The 18,136-nt window shown below is 45.3% G+C and overlaps 1 protein-coding gene across 4 annotated transcripts; it reads right to left on the bottom strand.

Annotated features, from left to right (window-relative positions):
- Positions 1-7,871: 7,871 nt before the first annotated feature.
- On the bottom strand, positions 7,872-16,985 carry rasgrp3 (RAS guanyl releasing protein 3 (calcium and DAG-regulated)). Of its 4 annotated transcripts, XM_037272727.1 has the most exons (19): positions 16,279-16,985; positions 15,038-15,204; positions 13,205-13,319; positions 12,946-13,045; positions 12,729-12,791; positions 12,462-12,593; positions 12,230-12,377; positions 11,592-11,765; positions 11,331-11,447; positions 11,042-11,108; positions 10,836-10,951; positions 10,686-10,766; positions 10,451-10,567; positions 10,257-10,372; positions 9,940-10,087; positions 9,726-9,762; positions 9,224-9,378; positions 8,820-9,161; positions 7,872-8,441 (listed from the first exon to the last, which is right to left on the bottom strand). In XM_037272727.1, exons 3-19 carry the CDS (start codon positions 13,272-13,274, stop codon positions 8,433-8,435), a joined length of 1,992 nt encoding a protein of 663 aa, XP_037128622.1. In that variant the 5' UTR covers positions 13,275-13,319; positions 15,038-15,204; positions 16,279-16,985; the 3' UTR covers positions 7,872-8,432. The 4 variants fall into 4 exon arrangements, with proteins under 4 accessions (XP_037128622.1, XP_037128621.1, XP_037128619.1 ...); XM_037272726.1 differs by having other exon boundaries at positions 8,820-9,160; positions 9,226-9,378; positions 10,836-11,108; positions 16,279-16,984; XM_037272724.1 differs by lacking the exon at positions 15,038-15,204 and having other exon boundaries at positions 10,836-11,108.
- Positions 16,986-18,136: the final 1,151 nt, after the last annotated feature.

The following is an 18,136-nucleotide window of genomic DNA, read 5'->3' as shown; positions in this document are numbered from 1 at the left end:
CCGTTCACCAACTGAACGGAGCTGTGAGTCAACGAGTCAGTCATTTGCATTTCCAGTTCATCGCGAGAACGGATCAGTGACGGAACGAATCCCGACTTTCCCGTTAGCGAACGAGTCAATGGGTCAACTGCCTTCCTTCCTTCCAGCCTTCCTTCCCGTGCATCAACGGTTCAGTCAGTGAACGTGTTGCGTCTCCCTCCTGGCGTTAACGATGTAAGCCAGAATGTCGATTTACGATTTGCCAAGGAAAGAAAGAACCACTCACTGAAACACCACTTCTTTTATGCACGTTTTCTCCAGGCTAACGGCTAACTTTATTGCATGAAGGCATGCGCCGTTATGCAAAAACGGGGAGATGATGCTTTTCTTTGGGTCATCTTGATTTTATAACACTTAAAATAACGTGTATGCATATATACGCCTACATTTTGTTATCCAATATATCTACTGCAATTTCACATTAGATTGCTGGTTTGAAATGTACTTTTATTAATATTTTAATAAACATTAAAACCTGTTAAAACTTGTCTGGTGTTTTATTCCTTGTTTTTATTTTTTTGGGCATGAAAGTGGCCTGTGATTAGGTACACCTGAAAATGGCGGTGTACCTAATGGAGTGTCCGAATGACGTCATAGATCAAACAGCCAATCAGGAAGTGGGGGTGAGGGTGGGTGTGGCACTTTCACTTCAGCTTTTTCCCTAATGAAGTGGCCTGTGATTAGGTACACCTCATGGACACTTCAATAGGTACCATACACGAGGTAAAAAAAATAAATGAATGAAAAATGAATTGTTTGAATATGCGTCCACTTATACAAAGCGAGGTTCCAATTCTAAAAGCACAAGTTGGTATGTGCTCACACCTGGGATCGAACCAAGTTCTCACTGAGCAAGAGCCCGTGTCACTAACCAGTTGACTATTTCGACCCATCAGACCTTGGCCGTCTGCACTCTTTTGTACTAGTCATGTGCATTCCAGTTTAGAACTGCAGCTTTAGAAGGGCCGCATTCCAACATGTTTTCCAAGATAATAAAGTGGCCTGTTATTAGGTACACTTGAAAATGGCGGTGTACCTAATGGAGTGTCCATGTGATTCCCTCGTTAAGCGCACCTGCGTGAAAAGTTTTTGGTCACTTTCACGTTCCGCAGGAGCTAAAACTTTTCACGCAGGTGCGCTTAACGAGGGAATCACACGGACACTCCATTAGGTACACCGCCATTTTCAAGTGTACCTAATAACAGGCCACTTTATGAGGGAAATATCATGGGCAAAGGTCACAGGTGTCAAGCTCTAGTCCTCGGGGCCGCGTTCCAACATGTTTTCCAAGTGACCCTCGTTAAGCGCACCTGCGTGAAAAGTTTTAGCTACTTTCACGTTCAGCAAGAGCTAAAACTTTTCACGCAGGTGCGCTTAACGAGGGAATCACACGGACACTCCATTAGGTACACCGCCATTTTCAAGTGTACCTAATAACAGGCCACTTTATTAGGGAAATATCATGGGCAAAGGTCACAGGTGTCAAGCCCTAGTCCTCGGGGCCGCGTTCCAACATGTTTTCCAAGTGACCCTCGTTAAGCGCACCTGCGTGAAAAGTTTTTGGTCACTTTCACGTTCCGCAGGAGCTAAAACTTTTCACGCAGGTGCGCTTAACGAGGGAATCACACGGACACTCCATTAGGTACACCGCCATTTTCAAGTGTACCTAATAACAGGCCACTTTATTAGGGAAATATCATGGGCAAAGGTCACAGGTGTCAAGCCCTAGTCCTCGGGGCCGCGTTCCAACATGTTTTCCAAGTGACCCTCGTTAAGCGCACCTGCGTGAAAAGTTTTAGCTACTTTCACGTTCAGCAAGAGCTAAAACTTTTCACGCAGGTGCACTTAACGAGGGAATCACACGGACACTCCATTAGGTACACCGCCATTTACAGGTGTACCTTCGTCACTTGGACACTAGATGGTGCCACCCCCACCTTATGATTGGCCGTTGGATCTGTGACCTTCACTTGGACACTCCATTAGGTACACCGCCATTTACAGGTGTACCTAATAACAGGCCACTTTATTAGGGAAATATCATGGGCAAAGGTCACAGGTGTCAAGCTCTAGTCCTCGGGGCCGCAATCCAACATGTTTTCCAAGTGACCCTCGTTAAGCGCACCTGCGTGAAAAGTTTTTGGTCACTTTCACGTTCCGCAGGAGCTAAAACTTTTCACGCAGGTGCGCTTAACGAGGGAATCACACAGACACTCCATTAGGTACACCGCCATTTACAGGTGTACCTACGTCACTTGGACACTAGATGGTGCCACCCCCCCCTCACCCCCACTTTATGATTGGCTGTTGGATCTGTGACCTTCACTTGGACACTCCATTAGCCACGCCGCCATTTCCAAGTGTACCTAATAACAGGCCACTTTATTAGGGAAATATCATGGTCAAAGGTCACAGGTGTCAAGCTCTAGTCCTCGGGGCCGCGTTCCAACATGTTTTCCAAGTGACCCTCGTTAAGCGCACCTGCGTGAAAAGTTTTAGCTACTTTCACGTTCAGCAAGAGCTAAAACTTTTCACGCAGGTGCACTTAACGAGGGAATCACACGGACACTCCATTAGGTACACCGCCATTTACAGGTGTACCTAAGTCACTTGGACACTAGATGGTGCCACACCCGCCCTCACCCCCACTTTATGATTGGCTGTTGGATCTGTGACCTTCACTTGGACACTCCATTAGGTACACCGCCATTTTCAAGTGTACCTAAGAACAGGCCACTTTATTAGGGAAATATCATGGTCAAAGGTCACAGGTGTCAAGCTCTAGTCCTCGGGGCCGCGTTCCAACATGTTTTCCAAGTTACCCTCGTTAAGCGCACCTGCGTGAAAAGTTTTAGCTACTTTCACGTTCAGCAGGAGCTAAAACTTTTCACGCAGGTGCACTTAACGAGGGAATCACACGGACACTCCATTAGGTACACCGCCATTTACAGGTGTACCTACGTCACGTGGACACTAGATGGTGCCACACCCGCCCTCACCCCCACTTTATGATTGGCTGTTGGATCTGTGACCTTCACTTGGACACTCCATTAGGTACACCGCCATTTTCAAGTGTACCTAATAACAGGCCACTTTATTAGGGAAATATCATGGTCAAAGGTCCCAGGTGTCAAGCTCTAGTCCTCGGGGCCGCGTTCCAACATGTTTTCCAAGTGACCCTCGTTAAGCGCACCTGCGTGAAAAGTTTTAGCTACTTTCACGTTCAGCAAGAGCTAAAACTTTTCACGCAGGTGCACTTAACGAGGGAATCACACGGACACTCCATTAGGTACACCGCCATTTACAGGTGTACCTAAGTCACTTGGACACTAGATGGTGCCACACCCGCCCTCACCCCCACTTTATGATTGGCTGTTGGATCTGTGACCTTCACTTGGACACTCCATTAGGTACACCGCCATTTTCAAGTGTACCTAAGAACAGGCCACTTTATTAGGGAAATATCATGGTCAAAGGTCCCAGGTGTCAAGCTCTAGTCCTCGGGGCCGCGTTCCAACATGTTTTCCAAGTGACCCTCGTTAAGCGCACCTGCGTGAAAAGTTTTAGCTACTTTCACGTTCAGCAAGAGCTAAAACTTTTCACGCAGGTGCACTTAACGAGGGAATCACACGGACACTCCATTAGGTACACCGCCATTTACAGGTGTACCTAAGTCACTTGGACACTAGATGGTGCCACACCCGCCCTCACCCCCACTTTATGATTGGCTGTTGGATCTGTGACCTTCACTTGGACACTCCATTAGGTACACCGCCATTTTCAAGTGTACCTAAGAACAGGCCACTTTATTAGGGAAATATCATGGTCAAAGGTCACAGGTGTCAAGCTCTAGTCCTCGGGGCCGCGTTCCAACATGTTTTCCAAGTTACCCTCGTTAAGCGCACCTGCGTGAAAAGTTTTAGCTACTTTCACGTTCAGCAGGAGCTAAAACTTTTCACGCAGGTGCACTTAACGAGGGAATCACACGGACACTCCATTAGGTACACCGCCATTTACAGGTGTACCTACGTCACGTGGACACTAGATGGTGCCACACCCGCCCTCACCCCCACTTTATGATTGGCTGTTGGATCTGTGACCTTCACTTGGACACTCCATTAGGTACACCGCCATTTTCAAGTGTACCTAATAACAGGCCACTTTATTAGGGAAATATCATGGTCAAAGGTCCCAGGTGTCAAGCTCTAGTCCTCGGGGGCCGCGTTCCAACATGTTTTCCAAGTGACCCTCGTTAAGCGCACCTGCGTGAAAAGTTTTAGCTACTTTCACGTTCAGCAAGAGCTAAAACTTTTCACGCAGGTGCACTTAACGAGGGAATCACACGGACACTCCATTAGGTACACCGCCATTTACAGGTGTACCTAAGTCACTTGGACACTAGATGGTGCCACACCCGCCCTCACCCCCACTTTATGATTGGCTGTTGGATCTGTGACCTTCACTTGGACACTCCATTAGGTACACCGCCATTTTCAAGTGTACCTAAGAACAGGCCACTTTATTAGGGAAATATCATGGTCAAAGGTCCCAGGTGTCAAGCTCTAGTCCTCGGGGCCGCGTTCCAACATGTTTTCCAAGTGACCCTCGTTAAGCGCACCTGCGTGAAAAGTTTTAGCTACTTTCACGTTCAGCAAGAGCTAAAACTTTTCACGCAGGTGCACTTAACGAGGGAATCACACGGACACTCCATTAGGTACACCGCCATTTACAGGTGTACCTTCGTCACTTGGACACTAGATGGTGCCACCCCCACCTTATGATTGGCCGTTGGATCTGTGACCTTCACTTGGACACTCCATTAGGTACACCGCCATTTTCAAGTGTACCTAATAACAGGCCACTTTATTAGGGAAATATCATGGTCAAAGGTCCCAGGTGTCAAGCTCTAGTCCTCGGGGCCGCGTTCCAACATGTTTTCCAAGTGACCCTCGTTAAGCGCACCTGCGTGAAAAGTTTTTGGTCACTTTCACGTTCCGCAGGAGCTAAAACTTTTCACGCAGGTGCGCTTAACGAGGGAATCACACAGACACTCCATTAGGTACACCGCCATTTACAGGTGTACCTACGTCACTTGGACACTAGATGGTGCCACCCCCCCTCACCCCCACTTTATGATTGGCTGTTGGATCTGTGACCTTCACTTGGACACTCCATTAGCCACGCCGCCATTTCCAAGTGTACCTAATAACAGGCCACTTTATTAGGGAAATATCATGGTCAAAGGTCACAGGTGTCAAGCTCTAGTCCTCGGGGCCGCGTTCCAACATGTTTTCCAAGTGACCCTCGTTAAGCGCACCTGCGTGAAAAGTTTTAGCTACTTTCACGTTCAGCAAGAGCTAAAACTTTTCACGCAGGTGCACTTAACGAGGGAATCACACGGACACTCCATTAGGTACACCGCCATTTACAGGTGTACCTAAGTCACTTGGACACTAGATGGTGCCACACCCGCCCTCACCCCCACTTTATGATTGGCTGTTGGATCTGTGACCTTCACTTGGACACTCCATTAGGTACACCGCCATTTTCAAGTGTACCTAAGAACAGGCCACTTTATTAGGGAAATATCATGGTCAAAGGTCACAGGTGTCAAGCTCTAGTCCTCGGGGCCGCGTTCCAACATGTTTTCCAAGTAACCCTCGTTAAGCGCACCTGCGTGAAAAGTTTTTGGTCACTTTCACGTTCCGCAGGAGCTAAAACTTTTCACGCAGGTGCGCTTAACGAGGGAATCACACGGACACTCCATTAGGTACACCGCCATTTTCAAGTGTACCTAATAACTGGCCACTTTATTAGGGAAATAGCATGGTCAAAGGTCACAGGTGTCAAGCTCTAGTCCTCGGGGCCGCATTCCAACATGTTTTCCAAGATAATAAAGTGGCCTGTTATTAGGTACACTTGAAAATGGCGGTGTACCTAATGGAGTGTCCCTGCGATTCCCTCGTTAAGCGCACCTGCGTGAAAAGTTTTTGGTCACTTTCACGTTCCGCAGGAGCTAAAACTTTTCACGCAGGTGCGCTTAACGAGGGAATCACACGGACACTCCATTAGGTACACCGCCATTTTCAAGTGTACCTAATAACAGGCCACTTTATTAGGGAAATATCATGGGCAAAGGTCACAGGTGTCAAGCTCTAGTCCTCGGGGCCGCATTCCAACATGTTTTCCAAGATAATAAAGTGGCCTGTTATTAGGTACACTTGAAAATGGCGGTGTACCTAATGGAGTGTCCATGTGATTCCCTCGTTAAGCGCACCTGCGTGAAAAGTTTTAGCTCCTGCGGAACGTGAAAGTGACCAAAAACTTTTCCCGCAGGTGCGCTTAACGAGGGAATCACACGGACACTCCATTAGGTACACCGCCATTTTCAAGTGTACCTAATAACAGGCCACTTTATTAGGAAATAGCATGAAAAGTGCCACACCCGCCCTCACCCCCACTTTCCGATTGGCTGTTTGATCTGTGACGTCACACGGACAATCCTTTAGGTACGCTGTCATTTTCCAGTGTACCTAATAACAGGCCACTTCATTAGGGAAAAATCATGGCCAAAGCTGAACTGAAAGTGAAAGGTGCCACACCCGCCCTCACCCCCACCTCCTGATTGGCTGGTTGATCTGTGACGTCACAAGGACACTCCACTAGGTACACCACCATTTTCAGGTGTACCTAATAACTTTATGCATTTTTTGTGCGTGTCAAGAATGTGTATTTGACTTGCTCTTTATTTGGGGGGACACCAGCACATATTACACAACGTAAAACACATATACATATTGTCATATAAAGCAGCTAACCAAATGTCAGATTTTTGTTTTCATGCCCAAAAAAATGAAAACAAGGAATAAAACACCAGACAAGTTTTAACAGGTTTTAATGTTGATTAAAATAATAATATTAATAAAAGTACATTTCAAACCAGCAATCTAATGTGAAATTGCAGTAAATATATTGGATAACAAAATGTAGGCGTATATATGCATACACGTTATTTTAAGTGTTATAAAATCAAGATGACCCAAAGAGAAGCATCATCTCCCCGTATTTGCATAACGGCGCATCCCTTCATGCAATAAAGTTAGCCGTTAGCTTGGAGAAAAGGCGCATAAAAGAAGTGGTGTTTCACTGAGTGGTTCTTTCTTTCCATGGCAAATCGACATTCTGGCATCCATAGTTCACGCCAGGAGGGAGACGCAACACGTTCACTGACTGATCTGTTGATGCACGGGAAGGAAGGAAGGAAGGAAGGCAGTTGCTTCGTTCGCGAACGGGATAGTCAGGATTCGTTCCCTCACTGATCCGTTCTCGCGATGAACTGGAAATGCAAATCACTCACTCACTGACTCGTTGACTCACAGCGCCGTTCAGTTGGTGAACGGGAAATGCAATTCACGACTGGTTCGTGAACGGGAAGTGACGTCATTTTCTTCTTCGTTTTGTTTTACGGCGAGGTGGCACCAGCTTCAATGCGCATTACCGACACCTACTGGTTGAAGTCATATGAACTGAAAAAATAACTTTAGGAAGTGATTCGTTCACTGAAATAAAATCCGTTCTTTTGAACGAATCGTTCACTCACGAGCCAACACTATTTTGTACTTACTTACCCAACGCGCGGGGAACAAAATATTGGACGGATTGGAATGAGTCGAAGTGAAAGCGGGTTGACCGCCGAGCTCGCCGCGTGTGATGAGTGGCTCCATCGCTGCGCTCGAACACCTGAGATCTAGGGTTCGACTCCCCCCCCCCCCATCCGCCCCTGCGACATGTGCTAAGCACGAATGTACTAACGCTAGTCGGACATCGGCATCGAGCCCTGCCTTTTTATCTCGACTTTCCCTTTTATTGTTACTTCACAATCCACATGCAAGTGGCCTATTATCTGTTAGCTATTGTCTTTCTCCAAATGTTCATCCAAAAGTCAAACACTGAATTAAGATTGGTGTGACAAAGGAAATTGCCTCTATTAGTGGTTTTGTCCAAATGTTTTACACTCGTGCTGCTGACGTTCTGGTGTCTTCTGGAGAACGCTCCAAATAAAGTCCACCATCCATCCTCTGGTCTCAAAGCTGGGAGTGCGCTTGCTTTCTTATGCAACCCAGAGAAGGACTGCTCGCTCTCCTTCCTGTCCATTGCGCTTCTCCTTTCCCACAGATCACATGTTGCCCTGTTACTGAACAAAGCGGGCGGGCCTTAGCACATTTCGCTGTCGGCGCAGGAGCCCGCCGTGACCCAACGATGACACACGCTCGGTGAATGGGGAACATCAATCAGAGAGCCATGCACCTTCCCAGACAGAAGAACTTCCTGGTACCAGCCACCAGGGTCTTTCTGGACCGCTGAGACTGGCGATTCACACACAGGTTACCAAGTCAGCTGTCCTGAAAGAAAGGGACGAGAAGTCATATTTGGATTAGGAGCTTTGGAACTTTCACGCCACGCTAATTCCCCAACTCAGATGAATTTAGGCGATGAGGGATTCTTCAGGTGGCCCAAAATTAAAAATGGAGTAAAGGATATTGCCACGTGGACATTGTCTGCAATCATCGGGGTGCTGCAGCCTATCCCGGCCGAAAGAGAAAATCTGCTGAGATGGACTCTCCAGGTCACCACAAACCGAATGAGTCGACCAAGTCATAAAGAAAAGGAATTGCTGAATGCTCTCATTTGACTGATTGGGAAAGCAAACGGTTCAAGTTGTTGTCAATAATGGTCATCTTCTAACATATGAATACGATGCTCCTGTTTGCTTCTCTTACCTTCCCTCTGCGATCTTGAATCTGCACGAGGACATCGGTCTTGTCCAGGGCGGGACCGCCGCACTGTACCAAATGCGGCCCGTGATCCCGGTTGTCCCATGAGGCGAGAGCTTTATTTGGAGCGCTCCGATATTTGGTTTTGGGGAAGGTGTGGGATCCGCTGTCAGCTGTGCTCCCCCAGCTGTGTTGTGACCACAGAGGTTCAGTCTGCGTGGCCTGGCTGATAGTGGCCCTCTGCAGGCGGACGGAGATCCTCTGGGCCGAGCCGGTCATCAGGGTGATGCTTTTTGTAGGACGAGCTGATGTCATCGCAGCGGGGAACTCAAACACCTCATCCTTGTCTGAAGCAAACCAAATGGATGATTGGAATGCATCGGGAGCATTCGACACAGAAGGCAGAACTGACCGCTACAGGTGTCGAGCGCAGGGCTGCTGGGCAACGAGCTGTGCGTCATCAGTCTGTCGGGGCTCACGCACCCAAAGGAACCAGAGCGCAGCAGCTTCCTGCAAGCCAGAACCAGCAACTCCCGACATTGTTTATGGCAGTTGACGCCGCAGTCTGTGAAGTCCAAATGGAAATTCATCAAGTCCACTTTGAAAACAAAAAGGTGCTCCTTGCTTGGGAGATCTTTTAGGACAACCTCAGGTGTCAGCTTTAACATAGGAGACAATCATGCAACAGGCCTTAGAAAGCCGTCTTCCAAGTTGACGGAATTACTGGAAACAAAGCTTATGGACGAGTGAGTATTGTCTAGTGGGAGTCCAAATACAATCAGTGTTATTTCATTGAATCGACGTCAACCAAGTTTACAGTGACACCCATGTAGAATAGGAACCTACAACATAACATATTATACATACGTATATACGTATATATAATTGTTGTTGTTCTATCTTCTATCATACCTTTACACTTGTAGCCCTGTTTGATGATGCCCCAGAGCTGCAGGAGAAGAGGAAGAAAAGAATAGCAATGTAAGATTCATGGCGAGCAAAGGGCCCTTCCTGACTTGGCTTTCAAGCACACAATGTGAAGAAACGTTTCCCTTTCCTTTGCATTTTCATGTGCTAAGACCAAGGAGATATGCATGCAGGCTGCTAACACTCAAGATCTACGTACAAACCCAGCGCAGTGCGCACAGAAGGTGGGCTTCAGATATGTCATTTCCTGGAAGTTATGCAAAAATCCCGGACCCATCTCACACTGAAGCAGCGGGTTCGCTCGAAGGAAATACGCAATCATCTCGTCTTTACTGATCAGGCCATCTCTGTGACAGACAGAAAGGTGAGGATTGCAAGGACAAAAAGAAAGATGCCATCTCATTCAACTCCCATTATTCAGTACGCTCGCTGCTGTTAGTGACGGTTTGCAATTGAAAAAAAAGGCTACAATAATTGAATATATACATATTATCCATATTTAATGGTGCCACTCACTGATCTTTATCCAAAACACAGAAGGAGTCCAGGAAGGGAAAGTTAGCGGCAATATTTTCAAAGTCTTCTTGAGAAATAAAACCATCATGGTCGGGGTCGTAGTTCCTGAACACCGACTGCGGGAAGAAGAGAAAAGTCACGTTCCAGTCTAACGTCCGTCTGCCCATGTGACAACGAGGACACGCTGCACTCACATCCACCACTTTCCTGATGTGTTTGTTGACCACAGTGGGATCCGGTTTGGTCGGGACACCTGAGGCCCAGTCCAGCGGTACCAGCGGCTTGTTGGGAGGAGTCGTGGGAGAGGTTGGCTGCAAAAGACACGTCACTGACTAGACCAGTTGGCTATCATGAAGACAAGAACGCTAACAGTAATGAATCAAACAATCTCGGAAGAAGCATTTATTTTGATGATGGACACTCACTTACCAGTGATTTGGGATTACGCGGTTCCCGGAGCAGTGACAATTCATAAATCTCATCCTCGGTGTAGTAAAGGTCTAAAGAAAGCTGAAAAGATTTCGCCTTTGTTAAAGCCGCAGTAGGTTGGACACTGAAGCGTTTCAATATTGGAGGCACCGTGAGCAGGTAGATCAGGTCCATGTTGGGCTCCGCTTGGGCCGCTGCGTTCTGCAATGTCACCAGCTCGTTGAAAGTCACGTAGAGCTGCTGCATCTTCACCAGGTTGACCTTGTCTTGCACCCAGTCAGGGAAGACCACATGCACTGCTATGAGGTCCTTCAGGTGCACACCCAGGATGGGGATTTTAAAGCCTTGGCACTCACTGAAGGCCTTGCGGTAGTACGAGTAGTTATTGTTGGAAGAGACCAGTTCGGTCATCATGCGCCACATCTGCGTTTGGGTTCAGACGGTTTGCACAAACGACACATTGCAATTCTTCTGGCGATTGTTCATGTCACAACCTGTTGGCATTGTTGTTATTCTATTCATTGTTTTTATAGATTGACAATCAGCGGTGGCTGCTACTCATTGTGGATGAGACTCACCCCCCCCCCACACACTTTTCAGGTGTCTTCCCAAAGAAATAGAAGGATCAGGTTTGTGTTGACCTACCTTAACTACCTCGGCAGAGAGATACGATTGCGTCTCCTTCAGACGAGAAATGGAGCTGTGGCTCAGCCCTCCCACCACTGCCATTAAAGTGTTAAAGTTGTGCAACTGAAGAAGTTTCTGATGGGAAACAGTCATTTGTCTAAATGAGTGTGCGTGACTTGATGGAACAAATGGCACCGATATCATCATGATGATGATGATGATGATGATGGCACTGCACTGGAAATATTAAAACAACAACCTTTTGTGTGGCTGGCTTACCTGAGCCACATGGATGTATTTGGTGATAACCTCTGCCCTGGTTAGAGGTGTCAGCTTGCTTAACACCATAAGTTGGACCCACTGTGAAACTCCATTGAACAGAGCAATGGAGCGTTCCAGTGTTGGATTGTCCACCAGACGACCGTGGATCACATAGCTTTTGTAATCAGGGAACTGGAGACACAACAAAAGGATAGGCAATGGATTACAATTGATCATTAGTAATCAATCGTCATTCATTCGATCGATCGAAGAGGAATAATGTTGCTTTCAAACAAATGCACAATGGAACCTCCAGAGGCTAAAGTCATGCAATTTGGAGTCACTGCAAAATGATGAGAAGCCTGCTCTGGACCAGAATGTTGTTCCACCTGTATTCCAGAGGCTGTCAAACAAGAAGAAAGAAAGAAAGAAAGAAAGAAAGAAAGAAAGAAAGAAAGAAAGAAAGAAAGAAAGAAAGAAAGAAAGAAAGAAAGAAAGAAAGAAAGACAGACAGACAGACAGACAGACAGACAGACAGACAGACAGACAGACAGACAGACAGACAGACAGACAGACAGACAGACAGAAAGAAAGAAAGAAAGAAAGAAAGAAAGAAAGAAAGAAAGAAAGAAAGAAAGAAAGAAAATTGCACGTACCGAGATCCTCCTGATGGATTTAAACTCCAAAAAAGTCAGATGTTCCGCAAGCTGCATGGGTTCAAGGTGGTCAAACAAGAGCGAAGCTTTCCCTTTCTTCACCTGCTTTTTACGCTGCGTCAACTTGCGCATCCAGTCATACGAAGGACTGCGAGAAGCATTGACAATGCTTAGAAATAAGAAGAAGAATGAATCTGTCCATCCATTCCAAAAAACAAGCGCCATTACTTACATGGTGGAAATGTCAATCAGTTTGAAATGCTTGTCACAGCTGAGCCTTTCAGCAACTTCCCTGAACTCCTCCGTTATCTGTATCAGACCCAAGTCCAGGTTGAATTCTGCAGGGAATGTCCCGATCCAGTACCTGAACACAAAAAAGCATGACACATCTGTGACTTTGTGATGATTTGTGAAATGCAAAGAAAGAAAAAGTTGGCTTGCAGGTTGATGAGAAAAGGCAAAGCCACGTACGACAGACGTGCCCATGTGACGGCGTTACCTCATTAAGTAACAAATCTTCAGTCTTGTTTTCTGGCAGTCATCAGTGTCGCAGTCGCGATACGTAGAATTTTTGTCAAGGACCATTTCGGATTGGAAAACTTTGAATCGACGGTAACAAACAGCAACATGACAAACACATTCCATTTCTGCCATTTTGCTCCATCAGCAAGTGGAGTACAAGTTCCCACTCTTGCTTCTATTATGAATGGGGATATCTCATCAGAAGTTTTCCAGCCAGTTCTGAAGATGAAACATACCAGCGATGCATCAGCAGAAGCATGCGGGGAAGGTTGGCCTGTAGCTCGCCATTGTCGTCTGTGAACAAATGACCATTTGACATTTTGATTTGAAATACGAACAATGACATTCCAACCAACAATCGATCTCTCAAACAAATAGGAATGGCAATAGCATGAAATTGTCTTGCTGAAACTGATGCGGGTACACCAGCTTTGAATGGAAGGAAGCGCTCACCAAATGCATGAATGCATTCATTCAAGAGGGCATCAAGAGAAGCTGCCTTTCCCAGTGTCGACGATCCCATGTTGTTGAGTCCAAGAGTCAATCTTTTGCACCGCTCAAAGTATCCCTGAGAGATGAGAGAAATGAACCCAACTCTCATTATCGCTCATCGACCACAAAAGGAACTTTCTTTGCACAAAAAGCACTCATGCTAATAGACTTTGTAGGGTCATTTGAAACATCTGCCATGAAAGAAAATCATTTTTCCTCTTCACCTTGGAAATTCTGGCCAGCGTATACTGTAAATGGATACTTTTTTGTTTACATCGTATTAAGATGGCAACGAAAGCCAAACACCCAATACGGCTACTCCTCCTTTCAACAGCTCTTCCTCCCAAACACGAATGATGGAGTTGGACATCGATGTATACATAGGACAAGATGACGATCTCAAAATCCATCCATGGTTGCTCTTGGTTACGCAACACAGTTGTTAGGTTGACGGTTGGAATCCAAGCTCCGGCCTCCCGCGTGGTGTGGAAGTGCATTTGTGCATTCGATCTCCTACGTACGTATGTCGTCCGACATTTCGACATTCCAAAATCGTGCGAAATCACAATTCTGATTCTGATGTCAAGTGACGGAAGACTGAATTGTGTGAATATTCCTTCTCCGTATGAATCCTGCTGGCCACCTGGGCTGGCCTTTTGGCTTGGCCAGCATCCGCGACCCGAGCGGGGATAAGCGCTGTAGATAATAGACCAATGGAAATGGATTTGTATCAGGCAGTTCAACAAAAAGTCTCAGTTGCGCTGGCTTTTCTCGAACAAAGCTCTTTTGATTGAGAGTCACTCTACTCCACTTCATAGTGTTAGTATTTGTCTGCACATCCCCAAATCACAGAAAAAAAGTCATTGACGGAAGTTCTGCTCATAATCACGTCAGCCATCTGTTTATTGTGACACTCACAGCAATATCAAACGAGACTCCGATTCATTCGGATGAATGAACGCTGATATCTGAGGGCAATTCGCAAGTTTCATTTCAAAACTTTATTTATGGTTATGGATTGATTGATTGATTGATTGATTGATCTTCCTTTGAAAGATGAAGCTAATTCTTGCTGCTGATTTGATTTTTTCTTCTTTTATGGCTTGAGTGTACACGTTACAGTCAGCTGTGCTCTTTAGCATGACTTGTTATTTGCTGCTTTACAATGGGTCACTGTGTCCCTGCCTCTGGTTAGCAGATGCGTCATCAGTTTGTGTGCGCGCTTGTGCGGCGGGCGCTCCGCTTGGAAGTACTCGATATACACTCACTCACTCACTCACACATGCACATTCAGACAGCCACAATAGCACTTGTGAAGGAGCAATCTATTTCAAGCAACAAGATTGAGCCATTTCTACAGCGTCAAAATCACCATATTGCTACATTGGCTTATCTTGAAAATGAGAAGAGTGGCTCTGTCATTGTCATGGCAACCCTGGCTTGTCCATTTTAAATGTCTATCAAATACGACCTTTTGTGCGCTTTGACAAATTTGCCACACAGTTCAATATTTCTCCAAGACTTATAATTATTCTAATCATATTGAAACCAAACTTGTTTCTTGGACTTCAAACCATGTGCTTGTTAAATGGACTTCTTATCAAATGATATTTGCAAGAGTGACTTGAAAACAAGTTTCAGTTTACAAGCGCAACCAAAGAGGATCCTTAGAGTAAACAATATGCTAACAGCTGCATAAGACAGCTCCAACAATACTCTGACTTGAGTCTTAACAGGAATCAAGGTCACAATTCCACAAATGTAAGACAAATGACAGTTTGAAATAGGTCTTACCCACTGAAAAGAGTGCCGAGTGCCAGGAAAGCAGATCGGAACTGGTGCAAGCTGTTAATGCTTATAGAGTGGAGAGACAGAGAGAGAGACAGAGAGAGAGAGAGAGAGCACACCACCATATGACCTCCTCCTCTTCCTCCTCCTTCCTGTTAGTAAACACAGCCAACCTAAGCGGCAGGACCACAGCAATGTCACCACACACACATAAAGCACTGGAATTGTAAATATAGATTCATTTCTAAATCAAAGGGGTGCTTTTTGTCATATTTGTCAAAACGGAATAGTACACTCATGACTTCATCTGTGGGGAAACCAATTAGCCAGCCTTCTGGCCAGATCTTTCGCCTCTAATCTGAGTTTCACGATACCATTGTGCAAGTGTAGTACTAAAGACAGAAAGCATCATTCATGAGTTGGCAATCATTTGCCCTACACACACACTCATAGCCTGTTACCTTGAGCGTCAGGAGCTTTGCTGAAACTACGGTGGAATATCTAACTGAATAAAAATAGCCATCCCAAACAGAAGAAGCCGGGAGGCTCCTTTTTGCACTCCACTATGGGGCCACACATTGATCCAATCCAAGGCTGATGTCATAAATTGCGATGCTGTGCAAATTATTATCTATTGTCCCTTCTCCAGAGCCATGCTGTTCCACTGCATTTCCAGTAAATGTCCACCACAATAAAAAGAACAAAAGAGTCTCCTGTTGCACAACAGAAGCAAGCGTTCGGACACCATGACGCCATCCATATCTTAGACGTGGTATCTTCTTTAAAGTTTGTCAATCTGGTTGAAAGTACAGCATGTTCCTGCAGATGCTGTTCTTATGATGATATGACTCCAGCACTTACCAGTATTTTGTATTTTAACACGATTTGGACAGCCAATGAAATCATTCTGAAATAATATTGCACGCTTTGAGCAGCAGATTGGAATGAATTGCTTCTTCATCTCTATATGAACGTGAATTTGAGGGCAAAACTGAATTTAGGGTGGCCACTCATTAGTTTGTGCCACCAACAGGAAGTGGAGAGAGTAAGTTGAAGATTCAAGAGGTTTTTGTTTTATTCGCCATGTTTGAACGTGCCAAACAAGGAATTGAAGCGATACTCTTGGCTACTTTTCCAATCATCTCCTGCTACAAAGAGCTTTTTCAAATTCTTATCTTTCCTACTGCCTTTTATAAAGTTGTCAAGGTCAAATAAAGACGACGGAGCTGAAGCCACACTGCACATACCTCATGGATGATGATGAAGCGTTTAAAGCATATCCACAACAAGGGTCAGAAGAGGCCATTGGCTCCAAATGGGAATATTTTCAATTGAGTCTGCGTCTACCTTTCCATGTGCCAGCAGCGGCCAGCCACACTGCTGCTCCACATTGGCTGATTCCTATTTGTAACTTGTGTGTCCAAATGGCTATTAGACTTCCTTCAATTGTTTGCCCAACTTAGTCGTCCTGCCTGCACGGGGCTAAATTTAGTGACTACACAAGGTGGAGTGGAAAGCAAAGCAGGAAACGGACAAACCTAGTGAAAATATGCACGCTTGCTCATGCGCCCGCTCGCTCCTTTGTCCGTAAATTTGCGACTCATTTAACAAGCACCATAGTTCCAAATGAGCAAAACATTTTGAGTGAGTCATTCTCCCATCAGTTTATTATTGCGCTTGCTCACTTGCCAAACGGAGTGCTGATTGGATGTGTGCGTGTGTGTGTGTGTGTGTGTGTGTCTCCATTGTTCTGGATTGCTGCGAGAGGGTCAGCCCATCCCATATTCCTCTCTGATGACGTTGTTTGCATTGTTTTGTCTCTATGGGCTTCTAAAAATGTCTGCCTAAACAAAAACAGTGAGCACACATCCTGCTGAAGCCTGGACCAAAAGAATACAAGCCCTACTTTTATTGTCTCACTTTTTCAAAGGGGGAGATTGGCGCTCAGGGTCTGTGTGTGTGTGTGTGTGCGCATATACTATACATGTGTATATATACGTATATATGCGTGTATATACGTATATATATATATATAAACATATTCCTGCAATAAACAACTTTGATCAAAAAAAGAACAATAAATATCAAAAGTTGTGATTTATTACCAAATCATATAAGAAATGTATTTATTCAGTACAAATTACAAAAACCATTTGCTGTCTTCTTACTCCAAACTCTGTTCAGTCCCATGATTGGGTTTCGACTATTTGAGCCCTTCCTAACAATTTGCTAACTGATGTCACAGCCACCCAAATACAGTGGAGTGGCTTTCTTTCGATTTCAATATTGATCAAAAATGACCAGCTTGCATTGCATCCATCCGTCCGTCCGTCCGTCCGTCCGTCCGTCCGTGGTGTTTTGGACACCAGTTTTCATCAAACAGGGTAGTAGACATTTGACCTCTTCACAGAATCTCAATATCAAAAGAACCAAGTCTTTGTGGTCATTTTCCTATCATTTTATACAACTGTGTGGATATTCTCCATATTTCATCTTTCAACGGACTTTGGCTATTGGGACAATGTCCTCTGTGATGTGAAAGTAATGCATCTTATGAGGAGGGCATATGGAGAAAATAAATAAAGATGCGCAAAACCTGTTCCTTAATTGAAGCCAAATGATGACTACCAAGTGAGTTGCTTTGGAGGGAAAATATTCAAAAGGCGTGAACCGATACATATAGTCATTTAGCAATGTGTCTTGGAGTCAATCAAATACAGACTATTAAGGAATTATGCTGAACAAGAGAATGCAATGAATTCATCTATGGCCTTTTCTTGTTGTGACAAAAACAGAGCCAAGACGTTTAAGGCAATTGTAGAAGTCAAACTCTACTATAATTACAATTTTCACTGGGGCTAATAATGCCTAAATGGTAGCCAACTGTTGTTTACTTATTGGCATTGGCTCATATGATTATTGCTTGCTTGACGCCTTTTGCATTCCAACCCTTGCTGGCGCGTAAATGCTTGTCGGACCATGCTCAGGCGTGGCTGCTCCATTGTGGCTTTTGCATGTTCTCCTTATGCTTGTGCGGGTTTTACTCTGGTTACTCCAGTTCCCTCCCACATTTAAATCATAAAAAATATATATATATATATATAT

The sequence above is a fragment of the Syngnathus acus genome, chromosome 15 (assembly GCF_901709675.1).
Source record: "Syngnathus acus chromosome 15, fSynAcu1.2, whole genome shotgun sequence".
Taxonomy (NCBI): domain Eukaryota; kingdom Metazoa; phylum Chordata; class Actinopteri; order Syngnathiformes; family Syngnathidae; genus Syngnathus; species Syngnathus acus.
Note: the sequence above shows the minus strand (reverse complement) of the source record. Positions and strands in the feature narration are given on the sequence as shown.